Source organism: Anastrepha ludens, chromosome 4 (assembly GCF_028408465.1).
Source record: "Anastrepha ludens isolate Willacy chromosome 4, idAnaLude1.1, whole genome shotgun sequence".
Taxonomy (NCBI): Eukaryota; Metazoa; Arthropoda; class Insecta; order Diptera; family Tephritidae; genus Anastrepha; species Anastrepha ludens.
Window position 1 is genome coordinate 111,865,545 of NC_071500.1, and position 21,314 is coordinate 111,886,858.

A 21,314-nucleotide genomic window follows, 5' to 3' on the forward strand; every position below is an offset into this window, starting at 1 on the left:
TCTAATTTCTTCAACGGCATGCGGTTTCATTAACGCAGTATTCTCAGGAGCTCATAAGCTATTTTTTTTTAATTTTTTTTTTAACACAGTTTTGCTATTTTCAGTGCTTGTATGTCAATTATGCGATTTCGCACATTGGCCATTGGCTTAATTATGTGTCAAACTGTCAGTTCTAATTATTAATCCTTTGGCAATCTTCGCTAATTTTTTAGTTTGCAAGGCCTAGCTAAGTGTGATTGTATCAAATTAAAATATTTAAAAATGTTACAAAAAATAAAATAAAATTGATATGTAGAATAAAATAAAATAGATGAGTTAAAATAAAAACAACAAAATTCAAATAAGTACAAATAAATAAAACTAAATAAATTGGAATAAAATAAAATTAAAACACTTATACCACCATACGGAAATAATTTGAGTGAAAACCATAGAGTAACCTTAATTTGGGTCCCGGGACACCGGAACATAGAAGGTAACGAAAAAGCTGATGAACTGGCAAGAGGGGGATCTGCCATGAATAGCGCTCTTGCAGTACCAGTATTCACTCCACTAGATTCGGTCAAGAATGCAATTGCCATAAAATACTTTCGAATTGCAGATTGTAGATGGAGAGACCAGACGAAATGCAAAATCAGCAGAACGTTATGGCCCACCTACAACCTCAAGCAATCGTCGACATTAATAAACATGAAACGACGGGACACCTGTAGACTTACGGCAGTCATAACTGGCTTCTGGTCTATCGGAGAACAAGCCGCCAAAATGGGCATCCCTCACAACACATACTGTCATAGTTGTAAACAACCGGAGAAAAAAGAAACAATCTTCCATTTCCTCTGTGAATGCCCTGCCCTATGGAAGGACAGAATGTTAACCCTGGGCAAACCGCTGTTCGAGAGTCTCGAACAACTGTCTGGCTTAGACGTCAACAACCTAATAAGGATCCTAAACCGCACAGACTGGATATAGTCCTGCTGCAAATAACTGTTAAACAATTTGGTAACGAGGATGTGGCAACAAAATGGTGCGGAAGCGCTAGTTGGATTCTGGATGAATCACCACTCTAACCAACCAACCAACCAACGGAAATATTGAAAAAAGTTAAAAAAGAGAAAAAAATAGATAAAAAAGTAAGAGAAAACAATTAAAAAAAGTATGCATTCAAAAATCAATTTAAAAATATAAAAATTAAATTAAAACCAACTTCAACATATCTATGCGGCGCACATTTGAATATGAAATAAACCGCAATTGTTTTGTTAATATCAAATCCAACATTTAAAATATAACAAAAAATAAAATAGAATAGATAAAATAAAACAAACAAAAACAAAGTATATACCTATACATAAAAAAATCAAATAAAAACAAATAAATAAAATTAAATAAATTGAACTGAACTAAAATTAAATTAAAATACCTACATACACAAATATGGAAGCATTGAAAAAATAATACAAAATAAACAAATTAAGAAGATAAATAAGCTAAAAATGTAAATAAATAAAAAACTAAATAAATAAAAAAATATATATAAAGAAATAGAAACTTGTGCATAAAAACTTAGCAGACAACGTCAAAACTCTTCAACTCCCAGAATATTTAATTTTCGACATGCAGAAAGCAGCTTTACTCAATTCTTGTCTTTTTACAGTAAACGTTTTTCTTGTTAGTAAATTTGTTAACTATTTTGTATAATATTTATATATATATTTAATTGTATATAATATTTTGTACCTGTTATAAATTATTGGCTTGCAGCTAAGCTGTCGCCAATTAATGTAAAACACTCCTTTTTTGGGATGCAATAAAAAAAGAAAAAGAAAAGAAAAAAAATTAAAAAATAAGTCCATAAAAATAATAATAATTAAAAAATAATAAAAAAATAATAATAACTAAAAAATAATACACAAAATATAAAGAAATAAAAAAAATAATAAATTAATAAAAAAAAAAAATAAAAAAAATTAATAAATTATTAAAAAAAAAAAAATAAAAAAAATTAATAAAGAATAAATAAGAAATGAAAAACATTAAAAAAAATATAAAGAAATAAAAAAAGATAAAAAGATAAATAATAAAAAATAAATAAATATTAATAAAAAATAAATAATAAAAATTAATAAAGAACAAATTAAAAAAGAAAAAAAAAGAAAACAAATTGAAAAGACAGATAAAAAACAGAAATAAGTTGAATCCAAACCAGTTTAAAATAGAAATAAAATGAAATAAAAAAAATGAAAAATATTATCTGTGCGGCGCTCTTTTAATTGTGAAATAAACCATCGCGTTTTGTTCATGTCGAACAAATTCATACATTGCCGTCTATTCAATCCAATTCTGTTTTGAATAACTTTTGAGTGGTGGAAATCTTCATTTTGACATTTATCCGCTCCCTTACGTGTTATTTTCTCTCGAGACTTGGCAGGCAACTTTATCCGATTACGGCGTTTACGGTGGTGCTTCAACCCGAAGAGTTGTTTTTTTATCAATTAATTTGTAGTTCACAAATAATCAGTTTAGCGCTTGCACTTACATTTTTTCGTACTTTTTGTATGAACTTGTCTACCTTACCTTAAATATTTCAGACGCTTATCTTTACAGAAAAAGTTATCAGTTGTTTTGTTTTTGATAGACTTGCGGCACAGCTGAAACGTCATTCTCGAAGCGTCATGAATTTATCTCCTTATATGAAGAAAAACAAATTGTATGTCTAAGTTTTTGTAGACATTGTAGCATTTAATTTAGTTTTCTGATACACTTCGAGTCAACGGTCGTCTCTCGGTTTTCTAAAAGAGTAGTGGATTCGTCGTTTTGACGATTGGCATTCAATACAAATTTTGTTCGGTTATCTTGTTGTTATGCTTTGAAGTAAAAATCTTATTGAAAATAATGCTTTTCCAATCATCCGCCAAATGGCGGCTGGTAATTCTTCCACGTATTACCTTATCATCGATTGTCTGAAATCATTGATTTATACCCATATATGGACGTGTGTTTGTATGTACAAATATTATTATTATTATTTACTTGCGAATAGTTGTGGGTTCTTCCCTGCTGCTTAACCCTTTCGCGATATTGTTGCCATATGGCAACAGTAAACTTTAAAAGGCCGTCAACACTCTCTTGTAAAAAATATCAACTTTTTGTTACATATTTTCAAAAATTGAAGTTTAATGGTTAAACAGAAATAAAATAAATAATAACCGCCCATTATATATCGGTAATACAACATTTTTAAAGAAAGCCTTCTGGCATATAGCACTTCACTCTGAAATTTGTATTTTGCATTTTTAGATTTTTGAGGCATTTTGGGCAAATGTTTTCAACAATTTTTGAATAAAGTATATAGAAAAATGTTCAATCTGTCATTTGGCATATAAATATTTTTTTGCTAGCAGCTTTAAAAGCTGTACTAATTTTTAAAACTAAGCTTGTTGCCATATGGCAACAAATTTTTCGTAAGGTGTTAACTTGCATTAGATTGCAGAAGAAGATTATTTGCGATTGAAACGAATACACAACATTTGTTGCCATATGGCAACATTAAAAAAAAAATCACTTAACAAAAAAAAAAAAAAAAAAAATTATTTGTATTGTTATTGGTCCTAAAATAAATACTCAGACAAAAATTTGGATTTCTTGGATGGCGCAATAAAAAGATGTACCGAAAGGGTTAATTAAAATGTATACATAATTGCCGCTACTTGGCATTCCACTTAAGTGGCTACGTTCTAAACGAGAACACCGATCGCAAATCGCAAAAACGCCAAGATTGGTACTTATTCTCTGGCGTGCTTGTATTCATATACAATATTTATAAAATAAAAAACATTTATTTACGTATATATGTATGTATGTGCGTGGGCTTTTCGCGTTGTTTATTATACGGTTTTATAGATTGCGCGTAGTAATAGTAAATAAGAAAATGTTATCTGCCAGCGGCTTTGCTGCTATTATTAGCAAAAAGAGAAACACGTTAAAAAGTGAAAAGGCAAAGTGAAATGCAGAGTTTCAACGCAAAATGCTGAAACAAATTCACCGTTGCCATTTTCTTTTATTGATGAGTTAAAGTAGAGCATCGGCGCTTGCGTAGAGCAAAGTTCGGTAGAAAATTCATGTAAATGTAAGTTTCGTTCGAACTCTGGCCTTCACTTGCCGCATATACGTGTGCATAGACGTGTGCATAGATTGGCTACGCGACGTTGTTGTGCAACAGATCATAGTTGGAAGCTGAGTAAAAAAGTATGAAACTCCAGCTCCAGTGGAGCAAATGGGAAAAGTTAAGGTTGAAAAATTAAAAATAATGTTCATGTGTAGCTGATCAATTGGGGAACCTTTGGATGAGCAGATAGACAAATGAGTTGTAGACGCGTTGTAAAAATTATAAACCAAGAAGAAGATGAAAAAGAAAAAAACAAACCTTCCTTGAAAGTGAAATGGAGGTGAATTAATTAATGCGATTGGCAGCCCTATCTTATTGCTCCACTGTGTCATAACAGCAACCGTAATTGCCTGTCCAGTGTGTTACAATAAAAATAACAACATGCGTGTGCAACCGTTGCTTGAAAGCAATCAGAAACAATCACTAAAGCATATGGAACAAATTTTTACACTTGCTTTACTTTGCCTCACCCGCTAACCCACCAGCTCTGTTACTCAGCCACTCAGCTGCTCGGCGACGGCTGCCTCGGCACACTAAGCTGCACAAATCGCAACAACTTGCGCACATTTTCATTTTATTTAATTTATTTTTTCCGTTTTCATTTTCGTTTCACTTAATAATTGTAATATGCGCTTCAAATAATTGTGTTTTTTCTCTCAATTTCTACATTTTCGCAGATATGTTAAGCAAAAGCGAACGCATAGAAAGCCATGGCCGCAGCATCGATAGTTCGACTGTCGATTTGGGCAAAAGTAAACTCAGTGCGGACGGTAACGGCAGTGACAGTGGTTGCGTTACGCCGTCCACTATGTCGGACATGAATACAGCGGCGTTGATCGCTGGCGGTGCAGACAATAGCGAATCGTTGCCACACGACGATGATTCATCAGCTTCGAATGCAACTAATACCACGACAACAGCAACAACCAATAAGCAGTCGTATGCTTTTACAATCGATAATTTCAATGATAGTGGCTGTGATCCGGAAGCTGCTAAAGCGCGTTACAAAAGCATGATGGAGCGTTTTCAAAGTCGTCATCGGCGTGGCGCCTCTATGTCAAAGCTGGAAGCTGGTGATGCTACCAACAAAGGCACCACAATGACTAGCTCGGTATCTGCCACACCGCTCAGTGGCAATGCCAGCGCCAGTGCACGTCATGGACGCAACAGTGGCGGCGTAGCTGAAAACTCATTCGATAGTGGTGGCGCCGGAGATGCACCACCGAAGGTGAAGCTGCGTGTGCGCGATCGCAGTACGTCTCGCGTACGCGACGCCAGTAAGCGCCATAGTTGGTCGCCGCGTTCCAGTACACAGGAGTCACAGTTACAAGGGCACGACCAGCATGCGATCGCGCAGACGCCATCGGCAACGCGCGCGAATGAACGTTCGAGTGCTATACAGAAGCCGCTGCCGCCAACGCGTAAAAACGTCAGTAAGCAAAAGCCGCCGCCGCTGCAGCTGCCTAAAGGTACTGCCAACCTGGTAGCGAATCGCACGCAATTTACTCCCCGTTCTACTGCTATGCAATTGGCACTGCAAAAGGTTGATTTCTTGTGCGCTCAACCACCGCTTGCCGAACTGAAAAACTATAACTTGGAGGCGGATAATATCAGCGAAACGGGCACTTATACCCTGGATGGCGATAACTATACGGAGGAGCAAAAAGATCTCATGAACATCGACAAGAGCGCGAAACAGGCATTGAAAGCACAACAGCGTCCAAAGAATTTGCAGCTCAACGCTAGTGTGAGCGACGCGGGACCTCAGCTGAGCAACACGAAGATACCAGTTCATGCTAATAGTCGCTCCAATGTTCTCGAGGTGAACTACTACCACGATACAGAAATGGATCAAGGGCCGCAATCGCCACGCGCTTACACCGAGCGCGATCTTATATTGGGCTCGCATGAGTCAGCAGGTGCATATTTGGAAAAGATCAAGTCACGTGTGTTGCGCAATGCTTCGGCGACGAGGTCCACGGTACCGGCCCATGGTGACATCGGGCAGAAAACTCCAACGGAAGATGATGGCGATTTGGGCTGCTTCACTAGTGTGACAACTAGTGGCGTATTGGCCAAGCAGGGAGCGCTCGATCCCCGTCCGCGACTAACGCGAAAATCCGGCTTATCTACCTCGCAAATCGACTCGTCGGAATATGTGAGCAATGAGATGAAATTGAAGGCGAATACGGCGAGCGCTTATTCTGGAGGTGGCTTCACTGATCATCAGAAGGCCGAGTATCGTTTGAATTTGTTTACAAATCAAAAGGACAACACACAGGCGAAATTTGCCGCAACACGTAGCTATATCGAGTCGCCGCCGGAGACACCCCCACATCATAAATTATCCGATGCAGCGGTGTTGAAGACGGCGCAAACGAAAAACGATTGGATACAGGAGTGGGCACGTAATGCGCGTGCACGCAGCCTCGCTTCAGAAACGTCAAAGACGCGTATACATTCGGACGCGTCTCAAGCGGCGTTGATGACGCGCAGCTACACATGCGCTTCCGATACAGCAGCTGCTGATTCGCTCACCGACGATAGCATTTACAATAATAAGCAGTGCATCAGTGCTGCCAAGCTGAATCGCAGTCTTGCCGAGCGTTACCGTTTGTCGGGCGAGTGTGACTATTCGAGCGATCCGACGTTGTCGAGCGGCGCGTACAGCAGCAGCGGTCAGCTGGCCGAGGGCATTTGCAAGCCACCAAAGAGTCCTTCGAAAATACCCTCACCACTGCATTCAATTGGGCGGACGCGCAGTGCAAGTCGTACGCGTGCGCCGCTACAGAATGTGCTATTACATGGTGGCATAGGCGATGAAGAATCGGATATATATTTGCAGAAGACAGCGGCTGCTATAAATAATTTGCAGCAATCGTTGTCTCGTAAGAATTCGCTTAAATCGCCGCCAACTACACATTCTTCAGCGTCACCACGTGCGCACTCGGCACGCTCGCACGCCCATTCCTCAGCGCTGTACTCGCCGCCAGACGACTGCGGTAGTCCACAGCATGGTCTGGGTTCGCCCACCTCCGCGGCCAGCGGAAGCGCTTACCATCACTCGCCGCTGCATCGGCGCGTCGCTGCGAATGATCCATACGGCCGCAATGCACAACATTTGCAACTGATGACGAGCAGCTTCAATGAGCAGCAATTGAAGTTGCTCACCAGCGGTGAATACTTGTCAAGGCAAATGCGTGCGCGCAAGAACTCCTTCGATGGCAATATTGGCAATTCGCCAGCACGTCGCGCGGCCGCAGTGGCAGCGGCAAATGCGCAGGCACAAGCGCAAGCTGGGCAAAGCGGTCAGGAGTCGCCATTGCGTCGTTCCAGTTCGTTTTCGGCGAAAATAGCGACAACGCAGCGCGCGGCGCGTCCACAATTTTCGAATATCTACACACCACCGGCGGCACGACATAATTATTCGCTGGTTGGCGGCGGCGATGGGCAGTCCGCAGCGGCGGTGGCGGTGGCGGGCAGCAACAGTAGCATCATCAAAAAATCGGCAAGCAGCAATAATTTCCGACAAGCAATCGGTGACTACGATGAAAATTTCCAATATTACATCAACGATGAGGATGACATAGGTGAAGAATATTATTCAAGTGGTGCTGAGGAAGTCGAAGAGGAAGAGGAAGACAATGAGCATTACTATCAACACGAGGACGATGTGCAAGCGGAAGTGGGGATTACATCAGCTGTACCACTGTCGAATACTCGTCTCAACAAGGCGCTACTGATGCGTATCGAGCGTAGCAAGCAACGCGTAAGCGGCGGCGTCAGTTCCGGTGCGAGCAAACCATCTTCAGCGCCTGTGTCGAAGTTGCAACAGCAACAAGGTGGTTCATGTGGCGTAATGGCATGCCCCAACACGCCTGAATTGCCACGACGTGGCATACGTAGTGCACCACGGTCTGGCGGCGGTGCCGCTACGGCGCGTCAATCAGTGCCGCGTGACACCAGTCTCAGTCGCTTAGCATCGCAGGTACCGAATTCTTTGGCCTCGGCAAAGAAGCAGTTACTGCAAACCGCCGCCGCCGTGCCATCGACAACGAAATTGACAAACCAACGCGTACAGCCCAAGTATTTGGACATTTCAAAGTACAAGCCGGTGCAGGGTAATAATTTTTTACGCAAGAACGAATCGAAAAGCACATTAAAGACGTCAACATTGGCGGGCGATGTAATGAAGCGCAGTCCGAGTAGCTCATCGATGGGGCTGAGTCGTGCGGATCCGACACGCACCAGCAATCGCAGTGTACGCTCGGTGGCCTCGTGCATGACCACGAGCGGCACTACGCTTGGCGGTGGTGGTGGTAGTGGTGTTGGTGTTGGTCGAGCCTCATCAGCGGTGCGTAGAGACCAGTCGGGTGAGTGTCATTACGCTTTACTGCATTTGCATGTATTTCTCTCCTTTTTTTTTGAAACGTGAGCGGCATTTCTTTCTTTTTAATTAAATTTCAATGCATTCACAGTCACTAAACAAAAGGAGGCAGAAATGGCCATGTGGAAACGACGTTCCACGTACGATCCAATGAAGGCCGCAGCTGAAGATCGCCGCAAGAAGGAAGAAGCCAAACGCATGGCGATCACAAAGAATATAGGCGAAATGCCGTGCGAGAGGTAAGGCAGTTAAATGGCATTTTTCTTGTTTATACTTTTATTGCTAACTGTATGAGCAAAAGGTATCGATACTAAAGTCCATATGTTGTATGTTGTATTATGTCGACACAAGATTTAGAGTACTTAAGGCCAGGTTATTAAGGTAATTTTTAATTTGAAAGTATCAATTAATTTTTATTGAATTGTGTTTTTTGTATAATAAATGTACGTTTATGATAATACTTAGCAGTTATTGTAGGTAGAAGCAACATGCGTGTGTGCGTAAATATGTACGTTTGGAATATTAGTCGTATCACGGCCGTCAGGTATAGCGTAACGGAAAAAATAAACTAAAATAAATAAATAAGCACAATTAGAAGCGTAAAAGGAAATAATTTAACACAAAAAAAAACCCAAAAAATTTAATATTGAACTGAGAAAAGTAGTATATACATAGTAAAGTAAAGTAGTCTAGAAATGCGTTAAAAACACACACACAACTACTGCACAGCGATTGAAAAATGTATCTAAAATAATTTGGAAAAAATCTCAAAATCGGCTCTGCTAAAACTTGCTCATATAACCTTTTATTTTGAATGATTTGAACATACAAATCAGTGGACTGCTGACAAAACACTTTACCTGACTTCGCTAGAATTTGCTTTCAGATCAATAAACTATGAAAACGGAGAAATTCGATTATTTATTAGAATTTTATTAAAATGAATTCCCAAACTAAGATTATACTTTAGATATTACATTAACATCTAAAAAATGCTAAGTCGACTTAAGTTGTTTTGTCAAAAGTCCAAATGTTTGTGTATGTGCATATATAAATGAGAAATGGCGTTAAACAAATAAAATATCGAAAGCCAATTTTGGTAAGCCTGCGCATTTAATATTTTACACTTTAGAATTTAATACAGTTTTACACACTACACGAGTACACACACGCACCAATAGTTAAACAATTTTATAAGCCAACAAGTAGTACTGCAAAAACGAGCTCAAATTATAAGGAAATATTTGTTATAAAACTATTTGAAAACTGTCACTTGCCTATATCAAAATGTAAATAATATTTTATAATTTCTCTTAATTGAAATTTTTATTTGAATATCAAATAATAATTTAGCTTAGACCAGGTGAATGATAAAAATCTGCAAAAAAATTTATATATATAAAATTCATCTGCATATAAAATCCATATTGAGTTGAAGTTTTGTTGTTATGATGTGGCTAAATATGGCTTAAGGAGGCGAGGTTTGCTTAAGGGGTTATACGCAGTTATGAAGCAAATAAAAGACGGGTTGTCAAGGATTTATCCTGAAGAAACTTCAGAATATTTTAATTTGAAAATTTTTGGCGGTTATAAAAGCATCCTTCAAGAACGTAACAAAATTTTTTATTTATGAAAATGTTGATTATAGAGCGCGCTGCAGGCGATTTCTGGAACCTCCTTTAAAAAAAGACGATTTACGGCGTACATCGTAACTCAGGATTGGATTATCTGAAATCAAAAAACCAAACAAATTTTGTTAATATATTAGATTATCTAGTAATTAATCGTTCGGCTAATCAAAATAGTGAATTTTCACAAAATGGCAGCTTTTAAAAGAAATGATTTCGATTTTTACGTTAAAATTTGGCCGTAAATTGATTATAAAATGGAAAATAAGTATCAGATTTACAAAAGGAACGATTAATTACTAGAAAATGTATCTTTAAAGATTGAGTTAAAACGGTTGACCGATCAAACAAGCCGTTTTCGAAATATCGTGTACACCGACTTGAAAAATGCCGTTTTGAAAAAAACACGTTTAAAGTTTCAATACCTACCTTAAAACGTGCCCAGGCATCTCTACATATTTAGGTATAACTCCGAAAGTATTGCTTAGATCTACTTCGAATTTCGTGCGTATACTTTTGAATATATGTACATTACAAAAATGCAATAAAAAAAAATCGATTTTTTAGAAAGCCATAACTGCGTATAACCCCTTAAAGGCCACACAAATTTAACACAAATTCGTAAACAGAAATAATTATTTAATCCAATGCCACTGCCACTATTAATTTATATCATTGAAATTAAGTGCACATTGGTTGCAGTTTGCGTTCTATTTCTTAACAAAATATGAAATTGTAAAGTCCGCCTCCCATGAAATTAAATTTGGTTTCGGAATGTCATTTACCTCCATACACTTTATAACTTATATTTATACCTAATTTTATACAATTTTCTATGCCGTATTTTTTACTACAAACGCTTACCGCAGTGTAATTCAACTATTTTGCTTTTGTTTATTTATCTACTATACTTACGATATGATTTTTTCTAATTTATTTACTTCACCAACCACCACGAAATATGAACACCAAACAATATTAAAAAAAAAAAAAAAAAATGTTTTCAAACCAACAATCAACCTCACTACTTCCACCGTATGAACTATCACCAACACCACAATGTACGACTTTTACCTCCAGACCATCCAGATCTCCCTACCGCCGTGGGCAATTATGACCGGAAGGGTTGCTTATAACTGATCTCTAAGCGTAACTACTACAACTGACAAATTTAATATTCCTATTTGCTATTGTCACCACTATAAAGTCCATCCACTACGTCAGCATTAACACCGAGCGCAAATTAAAAAATATAAGTAAATAATTAGTCACCTGCTCCTTGCGCATTAATGGCGTCGCGTTAAACGCTTAAAAACAGAAGTCGCTCTGTGTGATTATCGCTGGTTGGTTATACTTATTGATTTACCAATTAGCAATGCTAATTAAACCAGTCAGCTACTGATTGTGAGGCGCTAAATGCAAGGAGCTCAGTGTGTCTTGAATACAGTGAAAGCAAAACGCAAACGAAGCAAGCCCACGGGGTATAACACGGCAGTAAGGCGTCGGGAAAGCTATGCGAAAAAACAAAAAAAAAAAAAAATCTTTAAGTGCGAAGCAACAAAAATAAACAAACGAGACAATACGAAAAGAAAATGAAGCAAAATATTAAAACAAAAATAAAAACTACTAATAATTTAACAAGTAAGCGAAACGGTCGAAAAAGCGAATTCGAAAACTAAGAACGTCAATGAAATTAAGTGGAAAGAAAAGGGCAGCCAACGAGAGCAGCAGCCGCAGCCAAAATAAACGTGCATGCATACTTTTAGGCGTTACATACTTGCCAATCGAACTGTTGTATACGCCACTGAACGAGCAATCCAAAGACTACAAATTAAAGCAACGAAATGAGTTAGTTCTTTCACTCACTAATTGTTGTTGTTCACTTTTGTATGTTGCATTAGCAATAATTTGCATTGTCGCATTGTTGCATTGTTGCTGCTGTGGCGCCAGGCGTCAGTGCTTAGCGCACAGTCAACGGCGTCAGCGTTATTCTCAGCGTTTACTGTTTGCTGTGTTTCTTGTTGTTGCTGCATTTATTGTTGTCATTTGCATTAACTAACGCTCGCAGTAAAATTTTGTGAAAAACCAATTTCATACTACAATTTTGCAATTCATTACAACAAAAGAAAAAAAAAAAACAAATAATAAAAATAATGCCACTGTGTCGCGCTCTTCCCTGCTGTGCCAGCGTAGTAGTTGCTGCGCTTTGTGCTGTGGCCGCGCGTACTTCATCCACTCGCTCAATTCGTACTTATTTGATGTAGTTAGTACCTTCTTAATTTTCTTTCTTTGTTCATTTTAACCGTTATTAGTCGTTTGTCTTGTAGAAGTTTGTTGGAAACATTTCGTGACTTTTTGAAAATTTCTATATTAATAAAATAATTTATTAACTCTGCTTGAGAAATCGCGCTTTTAATCAAACTGAACATAAATTACATTTACTAATAGACAACTCATACAATTTGAAATGAATCGATGCACCTATACATACATACGTTCACATTTGACTAACAAACACATTTTCAATTCTAATTTCATTCACTTTCATTGATTTGCCAGCTTTGTTTTATCACATTTTGCATATTTTCATATGTAGATAAAAACATAAAAGTATTAAATTGTAAAAGGAAAATGGAAAGCAGTTTTTTATACCCAGTGCATATATTTAGGGGCTCTGAATTCAACTTGGTGTGATTTTGTCAAATTTTCGCTAATTTTTATTTTTATTCGTTTACTTTAAATTTATTTATATGAAAGTAAATTGCGTTAGTAGAAAAAGCCCATTTGGCCGATTATATGATGAAGAGTGCTGATAGAGTTTGCTATAATATTCTACACCCGGTTTTAGGGTGTAATATAAAGACTGTGGCATATAGAAAAAGGGGGGAAAAAGGAAATTAAAAAAACAACTGTTTTGTATTAGTTTTTTTATTTACTTTGTTGATTTACTTGTTATATTATTTTATTTTTTGCATCCTTTTAGTATTTTTTTATTTTATTTTATTTGTTTTATTTTTATTTTTATTTTATTTAAAACCCATTTTTCTATTTATTGATTTTTATTTGTTTTTTTTCTATGTTTTGTTAAATTTTTTTATTTATTAATTTTTTTAGTTTCTTAATTTTAATTAATTTTTTTCGGTTTCTTAATTTTAATTAATTTATTTTTTAATAAATTTTTGTTGTTTTCTAGTGCTTAATATTTTTTATTTCAATGCTCTTATTTGTGTTTTGTATACATATTTATTTTAATTTGCTTTATTTAAGTTTTTGGATCGTTTTAGTATTTTTTTATTTTAATTGTTTTATTTTTTTAAATACCATTTATTTATTTATTTTTTTTGTTAAGTTTTTTAAACTTAATTTAATTTAATATATATATGTATAAAATAAAATAAAAATTTTAAAAATATAAATAAATAAAGAAATTAAAAAAAAAATTAACGAAAGAAATACTACAAAGAAAAAAGATATATATATACATATGTATATATATGTATATACATATATATATTTTCACAGAGCAATGGCCGATTCTTTTATATATTGTGACCCTTTGGTATTTAGGGTGCGATATGTAAATGAAAAAATTAATTTAAGTGAGTTATAGAAAAGAAACTAAAAAGTTCGACCCAAATTGGGGGACATCAGAACTCGTTTTAGAGGTATGGTTCCTTCGGCAAAGTTTCTTATTTTGATCCCTACAATACGATTTTCACAGAGCAATGAGTGATTTTTAAATCGACCCGCCCTAATATATATGTATATGTGTATAATAAATAAAATATATTATTGTATATAAAATATATAGTATATATATAAATAAAAAATATATGTATACATATTTTATTTTTTTTAACCTTTCGTTTTTAATATGTTTTTGTGTTTCAATTATTTTTTTTTTGTTATTTTTTTTTGTATATAATTTGTTTTAATTTGCCCCAAAAAACAAAAAAAAAAACTATTACAATTTTCTTTTTTTATTTCTTTTCCTTGCTATATTTTATTTTATTTGTTCCATCATTTTAGTATTTTTTTCTTTGTTTAATTTTTATTTTGATTTGGTTTTTTGTTTTTTTTTTAAACAGTTTTTTAGTTATTCAGTTTTTTTTGTTTTTTATTTTTTAATTTTTTCAATTATTTTATTCTTATTTATTTAAAAATTTTTTTTTGTTTATGTTTTTAAAATTTTTTATTTTTCATTTCTTAATTGTTTTTTAAATTTAATTTTTTTTTATTTTAATTTTTTTAATTTTAATTGTTTTTTACTTCAAGGTAAAAATTTAATTTTTTGTTTGTACTCTAGAGGTTAAGCTCTAGTGAGACATTCCCACATTCTGCAGTCCGTTCATCGTTGTCGGCACGACACGTCATAGGAATTTTTAGTCTTTTTTAGTCAAATAATCGTCGATTAGACAAAGTTTTCATAAACGGTATGCCTTTATGCATTGGGTATAAAAATGAAAGCACATTCACACATACTAAAACATCTACATAATATTTAGAATTCGAACTAACTCAAAATACAAAAACAAATAGCATTATTAGACAACTTATTATTATTTTCACTTTTGAATTGCATTTTACTGCATTTTATTTGCATTTTTTCGAAAGCATTTGCAATTTGCAAAAATAATATCTCGAGGAATCACAGAAACATATCTACACATTTCACTAATATTGGTTTTTGACTTTATTCCACAGTGCAACACGTACGCCGCCGCCGCCATTCAAACAACAACTATCGCTGGATGAGCAGTGGACCGAATACGGTGAAGAAGACTGCGTCTAAAACAAAATTGAAACATTTCCAGTAAAAAAATTATTTTGAGCTAATTTCATCAAAAAAAAAAGGAAAAGGGAAAAGCCGGCGACCAAACTAGCGGCAGCTAAATTTTGACGGTTCGAATACGAACCAATACGCAAAAAAAGCTTTGAAAAGTGATATATAGAATCTACTATAAAATAGAAATGAAAAAGAAAAAATATTATTAAATATTGTTTAAAAAGAGGAAGAAGAAGAACTATAAACGGTAATTATGCGAATTGATAAAGCTAAATGAGTGAACTGTGAAGCGACTAAGATTGTCTGGCGAGCTGCTGTATTGGCAAACTGCGATATATTGAGTTAATGAATTGAAACGTGGGAAAATAGAGTAACTGTAGTTATCATACTATAAATGAAAAATAATAATTATATATTATCTAAAATTATACACATACATACGCAACTATTTTGTTAAAAGCGTACACTTGATGAGTGGGTATGCGTGATAGTAACCTAAACTCACAAACGAGTAAAAAAAATTGTTTTTAACTAACCTACAGAAGGTTACAAATATCGATGCAATGTATTTCTTTTCCAAAACGAAGTATAGAAGATGTGTGCAAAAGGAATGAAGTAAAACTCTATGAAAATACTCGACTAAATTTTTGGTTTTATATTAAGTTACGCTGCTATTAATTATATACAAATAATTATACAAGAAATAGTCATGAATGAGCATGAGTAGCGATTTTTTTTTAAATACACTGAAATATAATTATCACATAGATACGATATGTATTACGCAGATATGTGCATGTATTGTCTAAATGTATTGCATATGTGTGCAAGTATAAATATAAATAAACAAACTATGTATTTTTTACTTTATTGTAAAAGCGCTGTAATATAATTTTTATAAGTCGTTGCTTTAGTATTTTAAAAATAAATGAACGAAAATACATGTAAACATGAAGCGTTTAAAAAATGAAGAATTTGTAGTAGGTTTTCTAATTCATGTGTACAGAGTGTTTGCGGGGTTTAAATGGAATATGTCTAAATTAGGAAAGTCTTCGAAAAAAAAAATGACTTTAAAGGTTTAGTGAAAGCGCGTGCGAAATAGCAATTGAATGGCTAATGCAAAATCTAATATTACATTCAACATTTAGCTGAGAGAGTAGCGGGGCAATAAAAATACATAAATCGATAAAATAAATAAATCGATAAAATTCTTCACCCCTTTAAAATAAACAAATTTTGGATGGTGAAAGGCGAAATAAGGCTAAAAAAATGGAAAAAATATATATTTGAAAGTCATATAATCAAGGAAAAAATATATACCAAATTAATATTATATAACAATTAAAAAAAATTGATCTTTGATATCTTGCAAGCATATAATTAGCAAAAATAAAAAAGTTATTACTGATCAATTGCGGGTAATGATTAAAATTTTTCTAAAAAATTTAAAAATTTTCGAACTACTCGTCTAAGCCTTTTTACTATAAAAAAAATGGAAATAGTTGGCAGATGAAGTATAAAATATCTCAAAATTAGTTTCCAGCCTCAAGACACTTCGATAAAATTCGAAGGAAGTTTTTTGCGAATTACTTCAATAAATTTTCTTCAATATAAAAATAAACGCAAATAATTGGCACGTTAAGGGGGGAGCCTGGTTTATAAGGTCAAAAAATTAATTTTTTGTTTGTTTTAAGCGATTCCTAATATATTTCAGAATATTCACACAAAGTTACAGAGCCTAATTCTCAATATTTCCGTAGATACAAAGCCAAAGGTAGGCGAGCGTTAGGTAGTTACGCTGTGACCGGACAGCTATAGCACAAACTTTATCTTCTTTTCTCCACTTTTCATTTTTATGATTTCTTTGAATTGGTGTACATGAATGAAAAAAAAACTAATGCCCCTTTTGAAATGAATCATAGCTTGTTCCCTCCAGTATTTAATTCTCTTCTATTTGAACTAACAAAATAGATAAAAACAAATTTTTCAAGATTTTTATACCAAGTTGAAGTGAATTTTTTTTTATAGAAAGGCATTTTTTTCTTTAAAATCTCCAAAAATTTGAAATTTTGGAATTTCTCTCAGTTCTTTTAGTTCATCTAGAATAAAAAATCATGATAATTAGAAATCCATTTGAATTTTTTGCTTTAGATAATAATTACGAGTTGTATCTTGTACACCAGTTGGAAACTCCAGCGTTGCAGCGCACTACTAATTTGTATGTTAAACATTTTTTTCAACTTATTTTAACCAGTACCAACATTTTTTATACTTTTTAAATGTTCATTAAAGGCTCCCCCCTTAAGTTTTGAATAACTCAATATTGGTACTCAATCTTAAGGCACTTCAATAAAAATTCGAAAGTTTTTTTTGCAAATTACTCGAACTAGGGAAGGTGCTGATGATAATTAAATAAAATAAAAAAATTTTATGTTTTCCGAATAAAAAAATTTTAAAATTTAAAATAAAAAAATATATAATATTTGTTTAAAAAAACAACAAAAAACAAAACAAATTATATATTATAATTATATAAATAATTATAATTATAATTGTTTTTTGACACATAAAAATAATATAAAATTTAAAATCAAATAATAAAATTAAAAAAAAAATTATAAATTGTTTGTATTTTTAAATATTTGAAACCAATATTAAATAAACCATAGGGAGAGAGGGAAAAACAAATATTCATTTAATCTTTATTCTTTCAACACAAACAGTAAAATAATTTTTTACAAATATTCGTTTTTTTGTTTTATTTTTTAAATTAGTTTTTTGCTTTCACTTGTGTAACTTTTAAAGTACGAGTAGCACTACCAAATAAATGAAAAAAATATGTATATATTTTTTGTGGTCCGTAAATGTGCTAAACCAAAAATACCGTTATGGTATTTTTTTATTCTCCATAGAGTTGGGTTGATGTTACTGTAGCGACACTTTTAATCGCCAGGACTGTCACTCACGCTCCAGGAGTATATCTAAAAGGCTCATGGCGTTCTCTAAGGTACGGTGCTCTAGACAGGACTAGTTTACTGCGGCGAAAGCCCTTGGTCGGGCAAAACTCGAGTAATTCTGGTCACGTAGAAACGGCTGTCATGGCAATCATGGCGATTACTTTTTGTTGCTGCTATTGCAAAAAAAAAAAACCAAAAAAAAAAACAGCGGGTGAAAAGTTGCTTAAAGTTTGTACTCGCAAAATACTTTTCAATTAATTTTTGAGCACCAATATATTTTTTTCTCTCCTTTGAAAGATGTATATTTTTAGGAATTTGCGATTTAAAAAAATTCAAGTTTTTCTAATTTTCATTCGAAAAAAGTATTGTATAATATACAATTTGCACATTTTTCTAAAAACAAAAATAGTTATATAAATTGAGAAAAATTAAATTTACTGCAATTAAATTTATTGCTGATTATATGAAAGTCTTTCTTCTAAACAATCTCGAATTAGTTTTTGTGCCTTTTTATAAATATGTTCGTTGTTAGAAACCACTTTTCCATTCACACTCCTCCCACAAACATTCTGTACACTTTGGTAGCTTCTTTGAAAGAAAGTCATTTTAATTTTGAATTTATTATACAATGCAAACTATACAACAACAGTATAGCATTTAAATTTAAGTCCATGCAAGCAGCTTTAAAATAATTAAAATAAAGAAAAGAACTACAATATTTGAAAATGAGAATTTATGGTGTTGGTAAAGCGTTGATATGTGGCATGCAACTGCATTCATTTCTGCCGCATAATGCACTCGTTCGTCCTCTCGTGTCATGCAGCAAACAAAAAAAAAACTTAAACTAAAAATAAAAATGAAAAGTCTACTATTTTGCTAATCCAGACGTTGATCTCTTGCTGCTGACTGACTGCATTGGTCCGCCCCACTGCAGCTGCACACTCAACGCTCTGTTATTTATCATTTTTACAATTACTATTAAATATTAGAATGTTTGTATGTAGTTAGTTGAAATGACTGTAAAATGATTTGCTTAACTGCCGACCACTCGAAAATACTGACATAAATGCAAAATGCAAGATTTTCAAAAACCGTCTGAGAAAAAAAATATTTAAATGAAAACACAACAACATCCATACAAATTTGCCGTGCAAGTCACAGTTTAAGTCATAAAAATCTAGTTTTAAAATTTTATAGATGAACATTTTTTTGATTTGCGTACTTTTTAAGTTCTTTACAACGCGACTAAACCACAAGCAAAACTAATTAAGTCTAGGAACGAAAGAGATATATACATACAAACATACATACTTAGGAAAACAAAAAACAAAAAATTATGAAAAATATGATAAATATCTCGAAAGTATTCTAAGAAATGCTGGAATAAGCCAACACTGTGTTAGTGGGGACACTAAACTTTATTTAAATGAAATCAAACAAGAAATAAAGAAAAACTCATAATGTTTATAACAATTTTAGCTGTTACATACAAAACCTATGAAATATGTACATGAATTGTAAAATGCCAAATGAACTAATGAATTATTGTGAAAAGAAATTGCAAAAGTGAAATAAAGAAAACGCTAAATCAGTTTTTGCTGTTAGAATTTTATCACCACAAACCCATACAAACAGTAGATAAACAAATATCTTTTTGTATAAGGGAAATGAGCCGAAAAATGCAAGTGATTGACATTGAAATTTAAACTACATAACACATGGGCTGAAAAGCCCCGGGCCTAACAAAGAAAAAACGTTTTTTTTTTCGTTCAAAATTAGCTTTATTCATTAGCGTAATTTCCACCAAGAGCAATGCAATCAATCCAGCGTCGCTCTAACATTTCAATACCACTTTTGCAGAACGATTTATCCTTTGCCTCAAAATAGGCCTTAGTTTCAGCGCGAACCTCTCCATTCGTGCGTTGTCTTGATGAAGCAAATTTTTTTCTTTGCCGTATGCGGACGTTTCTTTGCAATTTCGGCCCTCGAACGCTGCAGTAACGCTATATAACATTCACTGCTGATGGTATTTCCCTTCACAAGACAGTCGATGAATATCAAACCACGCACATCCCAAAATACTGAGCCCATAACCTTTCCAGCCGAGTGTTGTGCTTTCGGGCGCTTTGGACGAGGTTCACCAGTTGCTGTGACGTCAGATGACGATCGTTTTGACTCCGGCGTGAAGTGATGGATCCATGTTTCATCCATTGTCACATATTGATGCAAAAATTCTGTTTTTACACGGCCAAACTCTGCTCAGAATCATCAACACGTTCTTGTTTTTGGTCAGGAGTGAGCAGACGTGGCACCCACTTTGAACAGAGCTTTCTCATAGTCAAACGCTCATGATGCTTTCCATTTCAATTCAACCGGGCTATTCGGGACAAGTTCTTCGATTTCGATGTAACTCAAATATGTTCAACTACTTTTTTGCAATTGTTTCTACATGAAGTCGCTCGTGCAAGTAATTACGATCATTTTGAACCCAGAATCATTAAAATCGGTTCATTTTTGACTAAGTTATGAGCATTTAAACAAAAAATTTTCTTATATAATTAAAAAAATCGATTTTGAGGCAAAAAATAAAATTGCCGATAAATCTTAAAAAAAAAAAAAATTCGGGCGAACAAAAAACTACGTGTCTCATTATTTTGACCAGAGAGCAACATATTTGAGTTACTTCGAAATCGAAGAACATGTCCCGAATAGCCCGGTTGAATTGAAATGGAAAGCATCTCATGCAATATAAAGCCAATACCTTCTTTGGACATCTTTACGATGTCAGCAAACTCACGCAATATCACTTTTCGATCAATCAAAACGATTTTGTGGATTTTTTTGATGTTTTCTGGTGTTACCGCCTCATTTGAATGTCCACTGCGTTGTGCACCATCGGCGACTCTACAACTCCGTTTGAAGTCAGCAAACCATCATTTAATTGTTGTATCTGATGGTGCGGAGTTCCCATAATACTTCTCAAGCCGTTGCTTCGCTTAAACGGTATTTTTCCCCATCAAGAGGCAGTGCAAAATTAAAACACGAAATTCTTTTTCATCGATTATTTTGAAATAATAAAAGTAGTGTCACTCTTAGCACAATAACTCACGAATTAATAAATAGAATATCATGAAATTTTAACAGCTGTATTCTTAAGGTTAGTACTAACTGAAAAAGAGGTGAATACAATAAAACTATAGGGATCTATGTGTTGGGCACGAGTCTTTTTAGCCCATGTGTTATTTTCCTTTTTTTTTAATAATTTTTCAATATTTTGTGGTTTGCTCTAATATACTTGATCTATCCTTCTTTTAGGCAAAATTTGTACCTTTTATAGTATTTCTAATATAATTTACTATTTTCTGCAAAATATTTTATTGTTGATGGG

At 34.1% G+C, this 21,314-nt stretch overlaps 1 protein-coding gene across 5 annotated transcripts in view; it reads left to right on the plus strand.

Annotated features, from left to right (window-relative positions):
* LOC128860631 (uncharacterized) overlaps positions 1 to 19,517 on the plus strand; it is a 28,376-nt gene extending 8,859 nt beyond the window's left edge. For 4 of the 5 annotated variants that reach the window (XM_054098269.1, XM_054098268.1, XM_054098270.1 and 1 more), the window contains exons 3-5: positions 4,846 to 8,541; positions 8,647 to 8,794; positions 14,888 to 19,517. In XM_054098269.1, coding sequence (XP_053954244.1) covers positions 4,846 to 8,541; positions 8,647 to 8,794; positions 14,888 to 14,975 — 3,932 coding nt within the window. In that variant the 3' untranslated portion in view covers positions 14,976 to 19,517. Of the gene's footprint in view, positions 1 to 4,845; positions 8,542 to 8,646; positions 8,795 to 11,263; positions 12,032 to 14,887 lie in introns of all 5 variants that reach the window. The other variant, XR_008454265.1, reaches the window with a different exon arrangement.
* Positions 19,518 to 21,314: the final 1,797 nt, after the last annotated feature.